Genomic DNA, 12,687 nt, shown 5'->3' with positions numbered 1-12,687 from the left:
TATTATAGTTAATATATCTGAAAAAAAAGTATATATATATATATATATATATATATATATATATATATATTAAATCTCTTTTTTATACATTCTCATGAGCACCCAAACCCTTAGCTCCTTCTTTTATTTCATCTATGGATCAAAACCAAATTCAATCACAATTCTTATTTATTATTTGATGCAAATTTACTAATCTTTCATTAATTAAAAAAAGTTTAAAATACTTCACTTTTACCAAACACAAATAATCCCAAGTTTTTCAAAGTTGCTTAAATTATGAAAATATATTCAAGTAGAATATGTAAGATGATGACGACTTTTTTTTATTAAAACTTCATTAAAAAAAAATAATACGAAAGACTAAACCTCTATACGTTAACAAAACAATACATTACGTAGTATATTTATTTATAAAAAATTATAAAAATAGACTAGATTAAAATCTATTATATTAATAAAATGGTTAAATCTTAAATTATTATATCAAATAAAATGATTAAATCTTAAATTAATTAATTTATCACTCCACACATCCTTTTCACAGAAAAATGATTTTGACTCAAGCAAATAACAAAACTTACATAAAATTTAATATTGATTTTTAATTATAATTGAAGTTTCATTTTAAAATGTAACGCAAATTTTAATTATAACTAATTTTAATAAAAGATCAGGACATAAAGAGGCATATATATGCAAGTTTTGTATGTTTACCAAAGTAATCTCGAAGTTTTGCATGGAGAGAGAAAAAAATAAAAGTGCAAACAAAATATTATAAAATTAAAACTTCCCCGGTTTGGGACTAACAGAAGAAATGGAAACAAATTACCAATGTTAAACTTCAAAAAAATTCTCTAGCAACTTGAAAATTACATTGAAAATTGCAACTTTAAAATATTATTGTCCATTATTTGACTATATCAAAAATACATCTTAGTAACAAGCCGCTTAATATTGCAGAATCTTTCTGAATGGGATTCTTCATGTCCTGCAAAATTTCCGAACTCCAAACTTGGGACACCTATCATCCCTCTTCCCACTCAAAGCTTTCAGCCTAAATTCCAAAGTAAAAAGAATCGATGTTTGATCTCATGAGCCGCTGAGAGGGAATGAGCATAACAAAATGATGCTTAAGCACCTTCTACATTCAATCTTCAACCATGTTCGATGAATGATGCAGATCCTGCAGGCTCTGAGGGACTTCCTGACCGCATTGTTCAAGAACTGTAATGAGGGGTGAAGCAAGTTCTGTATCTCTTTTAGTTAAGAAACTGTACAATACACCATTGACACTTTGACGAGCCATCTTTGTCAAAATATGCACATAAGTGTCGATGGAGGGTACAAAATTAGGTAGGATTACTGCATCATATGTCCCTATATCTGTGGTAGAGATATGATCCAGAGCAATAGCAGAAACCACTGGTTTGCTGTCTGAATCCACACTGCATCAAAAAGAATCAAGTGCATAAGCTCCTACTGAAAGTGAAATAAAAAGAAAAGTTGGAAAGTCTTTTCCCAATCAACTTCTCCTGCCTCCTATCAATCAAAAAATAAAACAGGGCATTTCTGATAAAAGGGATTGAAAATCATTTACACAAGGGTTAAATCCTATGGAGAACAAGGTAATACTAGCATTTTAGACGGGGAAAATGGCAAAATAAAAAGATACCTAGAGACTGCAATAAGCAATCTTTACCCATGCTAATGGTCATCCATTTTACACCAAAGTTCTCTTCCTCTCCCCAAAACCTCATATACCCTGCCTATACAAACATTCAGATCTCTCCTTGCTAGGATCCTTTATATCATTCACACACTGCCAGATATCCTGTTCTGTTATGCTCAGGATACACTAGTACTGGTGAAACTTTTTTTTCCCTCTCAATACTACATTAGCCCTTGTTACCCTTGTTCACCAAGGATAAATTTTAGTTTCAGACTATAGTGCTAAAACAAAAGTTCCTTCATATATATCCGTGCATTCAATAAGAATCTTATTAAGAACCGAAGATTTTTATTGAACACATGGACCATTATTAACTATTAGAACAAATCAGTCTTTCTAGAAATAGAAGCAGTAGCATTAATGGTGCCCAAAATATGTAACAAAGCATTTGATGTTTTACCTATCATTCAAACTTGCTGAATCAGAATCAAGAGAAATGGAACAACCCTTGGACTTGAGAATCTTGAGCAATTTATGGCACTTGACGTCTTTCCTTAAAATATATAGCACGTTAGACTTCTTACGACTCCTCTGAAATCGACCCAGGGCCTTCACGCTCTGCAAGTATTAAAGATACTCGTGTCATGAGTGCTTTAAAACTTATTCATCTTAACAAATGCATGACTACATGCAAAAAAATGGACTTTTAATGATTTCACTAAATGCTTTTCTGGGCTTCCACCTTTCTCAATAGGACTAATCTACTTCCTCACTAGAACTCATGGAGGTCTTCTTGCATGACTGAACTACATGAGGCAGGTTTCTATCTTCTCCTAAATAGGTGCTACTCCAAATTTCTCTCATGCATAAAATTTTAACCATATTTTATCTTTAAAATCATTTTATGTTAAAGATATAATTTGATCTTTATAAAGTGGGAAATATGTATAGATAAACAGAGATTATACCCATGATTAGTCATTATTGGGTTCATTAATTTGAATTTCATTACTATAAACAGAAAATTACTTGTGTGGTCAGAACAGACAATCACAGCAACATGTTCTACGTGGTTTCTCTTAGAATAGGCTCAGAATTGTCGAAAGAATAGGCTTTATTAAAAAGTTGTCAAGCGGTACATATCTGAACCTAGGGTCCTAGAGGTGCCTTTACTTATTTTCTACACTTTTCTCTCTTTCATTTTAAATCTCAAGAATGTGTCTTTCTTAATTACTCCACATTTCACAACGGATACAAGTGTTTGTCTTCATCCGTTTATACATCTAGAAAGGATAATATATTCAGGCTTGTAGATGATTAAAACAGAGTAATAACTACATAACAAATAGTGAAATGGAGTCCATGACTTCAACACTGATGCATAGATAACTAAACATTTACTGCAACTATAGCCTCATTAAGGATAAAATATATCCTGTTTTAAGCCAAATAATTTGATCCTGATATCCTATGGAGGAGTTACAAAAATATGTAAGTTGCTATATTATATATCATCATACTGTTAAATTTCCATTGGTAAAAGACCATGGTACTAAGTACAACACATAAATATAGGACATAGACTCATCTGCAGCATACCAATAAACTTACCTCAATGACTTTATCTTCTTCTGATGTACACACTTTAACAGACTGGATAATGCATGAACTTAAGCTGGTAATTGAATTATTGAGAGAGAGTCGACAGATTGATCCAGTCAGAAGATACTGAACCACTGGGACAGATTCGTGGCTGAGGCAATCGTTGAAAATCACCAGATGGGGATTGCCAGAAATACACTTCTTAATGGATTTTAATGTATCAGTGTGGCCAGCATTACATATTCCATTAAGCCCATCGATGACCTATTAATATGAAAACAGTAATTAATCAACCTATGATAAATAAATAAAATATATATTAAGAGAAGATAGGAACTAAGGTACCACTTAGAGGGATTAATTTATTTATAGAAACATATATGCCAGCACATACAGTAGTATATTAATTCTCATATCAAAAGATGCTTACAACTTCATACTCAATTCCCAAATATATGAATACTGCTAAAGTAATAATGAGTAAGAACAAATTTGGATATAACTTGAGTAAAATTAACCAAGTTTCAACCAACCAAATATAGCAATTTGTTTAAGCATAAAAATCTGTTGATTCCGTGGAAATTTATTGCTCCAAATTCTTTCCCTGCAATGCCAGTAGGTGATCAGACAATGATAGTCATTCCTCCATTTACTATTTATTCTCTCTCCCGAACCCTCTGAATGGGACTATAACATTATGCATTGAGGCACTAGGTCCTTTATATGCTCATTATGCATTGAAATCTAACTGTATTATAGATTTTAGTAAAAGGTGGTTACAGTCGGTTGATAGTCCCCTAATATAGGTGACAGGGACTGACCCAGCTAATAAGCTGGGACCAAACCACTGACTAAGATACAAATGAAATGAAGAAGAAAAATACAATCCTTAAAGAGATCCTATTATAATATTGACGTCTAATACCCCCCTCACACAAGCTCCGATGGGGAAAAAGGCCGCACAGTCACCCTCTGAGCTAGAATGAAAGACTACAGAACCAAGTTGGGGAAAGAAGTCACAAAATACATAAAAATTCAATCAACCAAATGATTCTTTTTTTAGTCTTTTAAAATGCAATTGAACAACACCAGATTATTTTAATGCTTAAAAATTTTAATTGAATACCACGAGACTTTTATATATATAAAAAAAATGTCTTTTAAGATCTTTTGAAATCCCAATTTAATACACCCTCCTAAATTGTTTATCAACCATAGATTGTCTGAAAACATTTAAAACATAAGATTTTTGTTTAAGAAGATAGATCCAAGTAAAACAAGTACATGCATCTAATAAGTTATTTAATATAGAAAACCAGAATTGGGTTTCAAGGGGGCCGGTTCCCATAATACATGGGCTTTATCCTATAGACGCCACAAACTTTTGCATCCAATAATGCATGGTGGCATTTCTTGCAAGATCAACTACTACAGCAAGGAAAGTAACAACTGATCCTGTTGCTCCCAAGCAAGAGACTCTTTGGAGACACAATCTACATCACAGTCTTCAGCCATTTGAAACTGTCAGAATCACTGGATTCACCAGAAAATTATGTTGTCAATGACCTTTCATAAATGGCTCAACATGTTGACATCATACTGTTTTTTTGGTGTCAAGATTCTCAAAAATGGATTGAGAGAAGGTAATCGGAGCATTGGATGAGTTTGCCAGTGAAAAATAATCAACATAGGGAATAGATTAAACTGGAAGCACAAAGATAGGGTTGGGAGAAAAATCAAAATAATATTTAGGGTTCTAACCCTGCTGTGGATACCATGATATAATTTACAAAAATCAAAATCTAATTGTATTATTGATTCTAATAAAAAAGCAGTTACAATCAGTTACGAGTCCCTTATTTATAGTTAGCAGAGACTGATTATGGACCAGCTAATAAGCTGGGCCCAAACCACTTAAAAAGATACAAACACAGAAAAATAAAACATATGATGGAAGCATAAGAGATGCTAGTATTCTCTAATACATATTGATAATAGTATGACAAAAGTGAGGAATGAAAATGAAAAAAAAAAGAGCATGTAAAACATCTGAAATGTATTTCCTAAAATGCAAACTACTGTTTAATATAAATGATATGTGCTAACTGTAACTAAAACATAAAAGTTTACATTATAATATTTCAACCTCATGGTTGCTTGTTGTCAAAAATTGTTTAACAGAAGTGGAAACACTTAGATAAATGGAACACTAAAAAGAAAACTTACCAGCATGGAAATACCAGAAATGTCAATTGCATTCGCAGAAACAAGCTCCAAAAGCCTCTCAGGAGTAGAAACAAGAAACTCAGGCTCGCAAGTTTTCATACTGTTGAAAACAATACAAATAATGAGATGGATACCATAAAAGGCTAAGAAAACATTTTTAAACTATGTACATGCACACGCCTATTGTTTCTGCATACAATTATCTTCTCCTGTATCTCCTTATAACTGCATATTTATACCACAAACAGAGACATGTTTCTCCATGTAATGTCACTTTCACATCAGAGGATCTTTCAAAAGTAAGTTAATTAATTTAAACTGCAGTAATTCAAATGACTTCTCCTAAAGCAGAGAAGTGCTGAAGTTATTGAGTCAATCACATGTTACAAAGGCGGGTAGTAGACTTAAAATCACCCCGAAAACACTTTAGAAATCTTACAAAATATCAACTATGACTTACTTGCCAATAAACTTGAATAAATGAGTAGCATGCCTTAAAAACTAAAAATGATCAATACAAAAGATTCCCTACTAACAAAGTATAGCATGTCTTTTCATCACACCGACATCAATATTTTATGAAATGAAAACACAGAAGTTTCTAACAATTACCCTTGAATTTGATGATCTAAGGAAGCACCTGGGTGAATACTCACTGTATGTATTCCAACCGATTTCAAAGGCTTGCAAACTGTCCGAACCTATGCATCAATTTTTTTAATTTTAGAATCCAAGCTATAAATACAGATCAATAGTTTGTAAAGGTCCACGGTAAGAGGGAATGAAGAAAATAACAACAAGAACAAAGGCCTTTATCCCACAAGGATCAAGCAATGAAGCAAATTAGTGGAACTTTCTTCACTTTTATTAATACGAACTTTCATTAAATAGACAACAAAAGGTCATATTGTAAGCTGTTATGAACTGTCCTGGTGACATTTAGACAAAATCACTAGACGATGACCAAGTGCATGAACCTTTTTCATTATAAAGAATTTCATTGTTTATAGAAAAATGAAATCCAATATCGCTCAATATATAATCTTAGATTTAAAAGAATCAAAACAAGGTCAAGCACCAAATTTAAACAACACTAAATATAATATCAAATTTAAATACAATGATGGGGTCCCATGACTCAATTTCCTTTTGAGAGTATATGGGGGAAAGACAAGTTAGTTATGTGCATATGTCAGTACAGTGATTTTTATCTAAGGAGGAAAAAAACCAAAAAGATCAACAAGAAAACTTTAAGCATGCGGAGGAAATTTAACTAACCTGGATAGCTTTTTCTTGAGAAGGTACAAGGAATAAAAGAAAAGGGCCAGCAAAGGACAAGCCTTCTCTCTCTTTTCTGACAAATGTATCAGCTGCACCAGAAACCGTCCATGCAATTTGCTCAGTGGTAGCAGAGGTCCCACTGGTCTCCATCAGATCTTTTCCAGTAGAATAACTCTTTAAAAACTCTAATCCCCATGGATTCAGAAAGAAAGAATTACCCTCTCCATCAGTGTAGGCATCACCATGTCGCAATGCATTTTCAATTGAATTTAGACACCAGAAGACAAACTTAGAAGGGAACTCTGAAATGTCACAATCATGCCTTTGGGTGCTGGGATGACCAGCCATCTCAGTCGCCTTCAATTTTTTCCTTTCAGAGTTACTAATACGTTTCTGACCCAGATCATTGTTGGCTTTGAAAAACTCCTTTTCCCTTTGCAAATCATGCAATTCCTGTGCATTATTCCTCCCACCAACTGCACCTTTCTTTCCATCTGCACTCTTCTCATTAAGAGCAACCATCTCATCTATTGGTTTTGATTTTGGATGTGTTTCCTTTTTAGGACCCTTTGTTTTGAATTCTTCTTTCCCACCTCGATCATTGAATGGATCCTCCGGAGTAGGTAGACTAAAGCACATCCCCTTTAATATCATGAAAAAATGACGTTTACAAAATCCCATTTTACTCATGTCAAGAAGAAATCACAATAAATACAATTCTTCACGGTTAATTTGTATCAGTTTTCTAGTTTAACTTCTGCAAGGTCAAACTTTATACATAACTTAGTTTTCACTTTATACATAACTTAGTTTTAACTCACGGAGAATTTTTCATTTTTCTCTCTATTTTCTTCTTCTAGAAGAGTGTTTATAGAGAAGTTTACATAAACTGTCCCTCAGACGTAACATTAATTATGGCCAATGTCATGTATGTAGATTCTGATTTTGGCTTTCACAAGTGAAATTTGAATTCATCTACATTTCAAACTATTGAAACTACAACACACCAAATGCGCACATAACATAACTTATGTTAAACATAAAATGTGTTAAACTAAGACCGAACCAATAAAACCATCATAAACCACAGTTGTCATGTTTCCATAAAACACATAACCAAAGCCAAGGAATGCATTGCAATCACATAAAACCACACAGTTCAAAAGAGAATAAGCAAAAATGAGGAAAATAAGAACACGGCGGCGGAAATTATGAGAGAGAATAAAAGATATTTTTGCAATGAATGATAAATGCGCAAGTAAATGAATGGATCAAACAAAAAAATCCGAAACTAAAACCCCAAAACCAAAAATCAAACAAATAGGCATTTTAGAGAAGAGCAAGAAGTGATAGGTTTTGTACCTGACACATGCGCCGTTTGCCAGCCTTACGGCGCTTCTTGGCGGCGATAAAGGCGGCGACCTTGGCGGAGACTGAGGAAGAGCTGCTATTGTTCTTTTTCCGAAGCTTCTTGTTCTTCTTCCGAAGCACAGCATCTTCACCCTTCACCATTGCTACTAACAGTGGAGAAGAAGGGTAAGTGTGGTGCGGCTAGTTATATATGTGCTTCTTCTTCTATGGCGGCGTTTATCACATGCACCTTCGATTTTGCAGCATCTTCAAATTGAACCAACCCTTTTTGTTTGTGAAAAAACAAGCATTCGTTTTTCAACTGTTAAATTGATTTCTAAATCACTGGAATCTCTTTAGGGTTTAAATAAACCCTACATCTTAAAATTATTTTACACCAAGAACATAATAAATTATTATATTATATAACTTTTAAATTTATTTTTATAAAAATTAATAAATATTTTTTTTTTCTTATCATCATTAAAGTTAATTATTAGATTTAAGATATTTTTGGATACTATTCGTTTTAAAATTTAAGATTTGATCAAAATTTTGTTCTTAAAAAATCAAGAAATAAGAATTTTGAGTAGTTAGTTTTTTTAATATATGAGAGAGTTTATTTCCACGGATAATTAGTTATTTTTTTCATTTAATTAATTTAATTTTTTATTTTGTGTCTCTATAAATTTTATATTGTAATTTAACAATATTATTAAAGATAAAATAGACAAACAATTCATACTAAATAGGAAATTCTTTTATTTATTACCAGAAAGCAAGAAAAATCTTTATTATTACATATTCTTTCGTATACATAGTGTAAAGCATGTATATCTACTTTTTGTAGGATAAAAAAAATAATTAATTCTTATAAAATTATTATTAGATTGATAAAAAATTATGTTCATAAATATATTTATAAAATAAATAAATATTTTTTATAATTCTCTAAGGTAGATAATTGATTTAAAAAAAATAAAATATATTGATGAGGGTAAAATTGGTAGTGAATTGTGTACACTATTTAGTTACAAAACATTTTGAAAGAGAAATAGTCTTTATTAATAATTATATATTAATATTATTGTAGATCATAGAATATAAAAATTTAAATAATTTTTTATTTTATTTTTATTTTTTAAATCAAATTGATTACTGGATCAGTATTCAAGATTCAACTGATCAAACATATAATTATCTTAACTAGTAAAATACACAAAATAATTTTAAAAAATATAAAACATCATAATTTTATGATACTAAAAATTAAAGTAAAACATACATTTATATATTATTAACATTTAAAATGCATACAATTATATGCAAAATAAAAATAAAATTACTATTTTTTTTTTGTAATTTACTACTTTTTGTCATTAAATTTATTTTCTTGTAATTTATTCATCTTTTATTGATTATACAAGTATTCCTTTTATAAATTATTACAGCTGGAAATAACCAAATTTAATTATTTTGAATTTGAAATTTGAAATTTGAAATTATTTATACATACATGAACAGTTTTTTTTTTTTTTGAATGATACCATTATAAAAAAATCCAAAATAATTTATTTAGGGCACTAAAATTAAGTTATTATGAATTTTTTCATATTATATTAAAAGTTCAACATTAATGATTTGAACTTAAGACACTAGTTTTAATATTACTGAAGTGACACGTTTGATGTTAACTACCATTAACTATGTTAACAGAATTTTTTAACCAAAAGGATCAATAGCATAGCATAGCAATAAAATACATTTCAATGATTATTTCTTAAAATAAAGAAGAAAATTACAAGTAGTAAAACTATATTTAAGCAATATAATATTATATTTTTAAACAATAAATGTAGTTACCTCTCTCTTTTGTATTCAAACTGTTTGTTGTGACATTTTTTTTAATAAAACTGTTTGGTGTGACATTTTTTTTATAGAAGCACATTTTTCAAATTTCATATTAGAAAATTATAACAATTTTCGAATTATTAAAATATTATATGTGTCTATTTCTTTATTTTGTCTTATTGTTTTGTTCGACAAAGATACAATAATGATATTGTAACAGAGTATAAATTAGTGGTAAAAGTGTGATTCGTTTCATGGATCCCTAAAAAGTTAAGAGATCTTCTGTTTGATTCATATTCCGATCTCATATTAGTTATTACTATCAAACTTGACATTTCAACTAGACTACGTCTGAAGTAACAATAAGCGGTTGTCAGCCCATAAAAAAAATATTATTAAAAAAAATAAATAAAAAATATGGAATGACTAAACCAAAACTCATATATTATCAAAAACAGTAAATAAGTAATTTATATCTATTAATAAAGAACTGTAAGAAAATATTAAACTGAAGTCTATTATACTAAAGAAAATAGTCCGTGTACAGAATCTAAGTTAACAAACTTATTAGTGACATTTCTTTCACGAAAGATGTGATAAAAATAACAAATAAATCTTTTCTTTCTTTGGATAACACTTGTTATTGTAAATAGATATGAAAGATAACAATACATGCTACTATAATCACTGATACATAATCCAAATTTTAAACTATGATTAAAGATCTAACAGATAAATCTAGGTTTTCAAACTCAAAATGGTTGGTTCCCACTATACTGGTTTCTCATAAGGCCACCAAGAGTTGGACGAGGCATGGAAGCTCCATTGGTGGGATCAAACGCATGATGAACTTGGTTATGATCAAAACCAAACCCTAAACCCCTATGGTATTGTGGAGTTTCAATGCCTCCAAGGTTGGTGGTGGTGCCCATCCCAAATCGTTGCCCTGAAATGGAGGTGTTGTGAAGTGGTGCAAGAGGCCATGGCATGGTTGACATCTGAGCCAAAGGGTGCATGTTAGGCTCATAGTAAAAGGGTAGTGGAGAACCACGAAGAGGGTGTTGATGAGCCATGGTGGAGTAAGGGTACATGTGAACACCAACTCCAAAAGTTCCCATGTCAATTTCTCTGTCTATTCTTGACAGAACTCTTTCACGTCTATGAGCATTTTGATGCCCTCCTAGGGCTTGAGAACTTGGAAACTTTTTGCTGCAAAACTTGCATGGGAATTGCCTCTGCTTAGGCATAATCATCTGATGATTAGGGTTTTCCACTGCTTTTGGTGAATCCATGGGGTTTTTCAGAGTTTTGCAGATGGAAGAAGACTCTCCAACCATGTTGTTGTTGCCAAGACTCATGGATAGTAACAACTCTGAATCCACAATTTCTGCAGAAGATGCCTCTTCGATCTTGCGTTTCAGTTTTCTACTCTCATCAACCCTACCAAAGAATTCATCAGACATTGTTATGATATATATGAACCACACTCTTGAGAAGATTTTGTTTAAGAACTTTTTTTGGTGTTATGTGATTTTGAAGAAGGGGGTATTTATTAAGGGATGGTGATATGTTACATGCATCACAAACCAATAAAATAATATTTTAGTTATATTTAATTTATTTTTTTAATTTTAAACATTATTATATTATTTAATATGATGTCAAGTATATTTTGTGTGTCAAAGAAATGTTTTCCTTTTCCTTTATTGAGAGATGATTGAATATTGCATCTTGTGTTAAAAGGAAATTCTATGTGTTGGTAGATGCATAACATGGCATTGCATATTAACAAATTTAATTATAAGAGAGAAAAAAACATAATTTAAAAGGCTTTGAAAGTCAAACTTAGATTGGAAATTATTGTAATGTTGTATAAATTATAGTCTAATTTTTTCCCCTACAAACTTCAATCAAAAAATGTAATTAGTGTTCATTTAAATTTATCAGTCAACCTAATTGACCATTAATTGTAGGTTTATTTTATTAGCATTGCATGTGTTGATTCCATTTCATTTTGTAGCTATTTCTTCATAAAATTCAAATTTTACTTTGACTAGAAAAATACTACAAGTATATGATATGTTTTATTTTAAGGTAGTTTGAAAACCCATTGACCAAAAAAAGATTGAAAACTAATATGCTCATTAATGTAAAATAATGTATAACAAAACAATCTAAAAAAGAATTGTCAACAATTCAAACTTGACATTTTGTCCCTAATCATTGTAGTAATAATTAATTGGTATATTAAATACTCCTTTTAATTTGGAGAGCTTGGGGATAAATTTATTATATTTTATTATTTTTAGTTTGAAAAAATGCATTAAATCTATTAATCATTTTAAGTTGACTAAGGATTGACCTTGTGGTTAGTATAGGATAAAAAATACTTATGCCCACAAAATTTGTAATTAAAATTAAGTTGAACTTTTAAATAAATATAGATATATTTTTACTCATTGTGAAATCAAGATAGTTGTCCTATGGGTACTTGTTATTTATTATCCATTTTAGTGAATTTGATTATTAAATTTAGTTTCAAAATTGAAGTATTAGTGTAACCGTGTTGAATATTTCACTAACTTGTTTCCTTTTATCTTTAAACCACATTTAATTTTTTTCTAATAATTTAAAACTATGGTCAAAATCTATTTAAAATATTTATTATATGCCTAAATATTGAAACACTCAAAAGTATGTATATATGC

At 30.5% G+C, this 12,687-nt stretch overlaps 2 protein-coding genes across 2 annotated transcripts; both read right to left on the bottom strand.

The window, feature by feature from the left end:
• Positions 1 to 753: 753 nt before the first annotated feature.
• On the bottom strand, positions 754 to 8,511 carry LOC137830491 (P-loop containing nucleoside triphosphate hydrolases superfamily protein). The gene is made up of 7 exons (XM_068637876.1): positions 8,141 to 8,511; positions 6,776 to 7,420; positions 6,110 to 6,198; positions 5,498 to 5,597; positions 3,281 to 3,535; positions 2,130 to 2,287; positions 754 to 1,445 (listed from the first exon to the last, which is right to left on the bottom strand). Exons 1-7 carry the CDS (start codon positions 8,288 to 8,290, stop codon positions 1,148 to 1,150), a joined length of 1,695 nt encoding a protein of 564 aa, XP_068493977.1. The 5' UTR covers positions 8,291 to 8,511; the 3' UTR covers positions 754 to 1,147.
• A 2,220-nt stretch (positions 8,512 to 10,731) lies between these two features.
• On the bottom strand, positions 10,732 to 11,442 carry LOC137829457 (uncharacterized). Its single transcript, XM_068636260.1, has one exon. The coding sequence runs from the start codon at positions 11,440 to 11,442 to the stop codon at positions 10,732 to 10,734; it is 711 nt and encodes a 236-aa protein (XP_068492361.1).
• Positions 11,443 to 12,687: the final 1,245 nt, after the last annotated feature.

This window comes from Phaseolus vulgaris, chromosome 7 (assembly GCF_051622355.1).
Source record: "Phaseolus vulgaris cultivar YP4 chromosome 7, ASM5162235v1, whole genome shotgun sequence".
NCBI classification, from domain to species: Eukaryota; Viridiplantae; Streptophyta; class Magnoliopsida; order Fabales; family Fabaceae; genus Phaseolus; species Phaseolus vulgaris.
The sequence above is the reverse complement of the archived record's forward strand: the minus strand, read 5'-3'. Positions and strand labels throughout refer to the sequence as shown.

Excerpts from the sequence above, each read along its gene's own strand:
- LOC137829457 (XM_068636260.1), bottom strand. The coding sequence starts at position 11,442 with ATGTCTGATGAATTCTTTGGTAGGGTTGATGAGAGTAGAAAACTGAAA.
- LOC137830491 (XM_068637876.1), bottom strand. The coding sequence starts at position 8,290 with ATGGTGAAGGGTGAAGATGCTGTGCTTCGGAAGAAGAACAAGAAGCTT. Across the intron at positions 6,199-6,775 it reads CTCAAGAAAAAGCTATCCAG|GTTCGGACAGTTTGCAAGCC; the intron begins GTTAGTTAAATT and ends ATTGATGCATAG. Across the intron at positions 5,598-6,109 it reads TTAGATCATCAAATTCAAGG|TATGAAAACTTGCGAGCCTG; the intron begins GTAATTGTTAGA and ends TGTTTTCAACAG.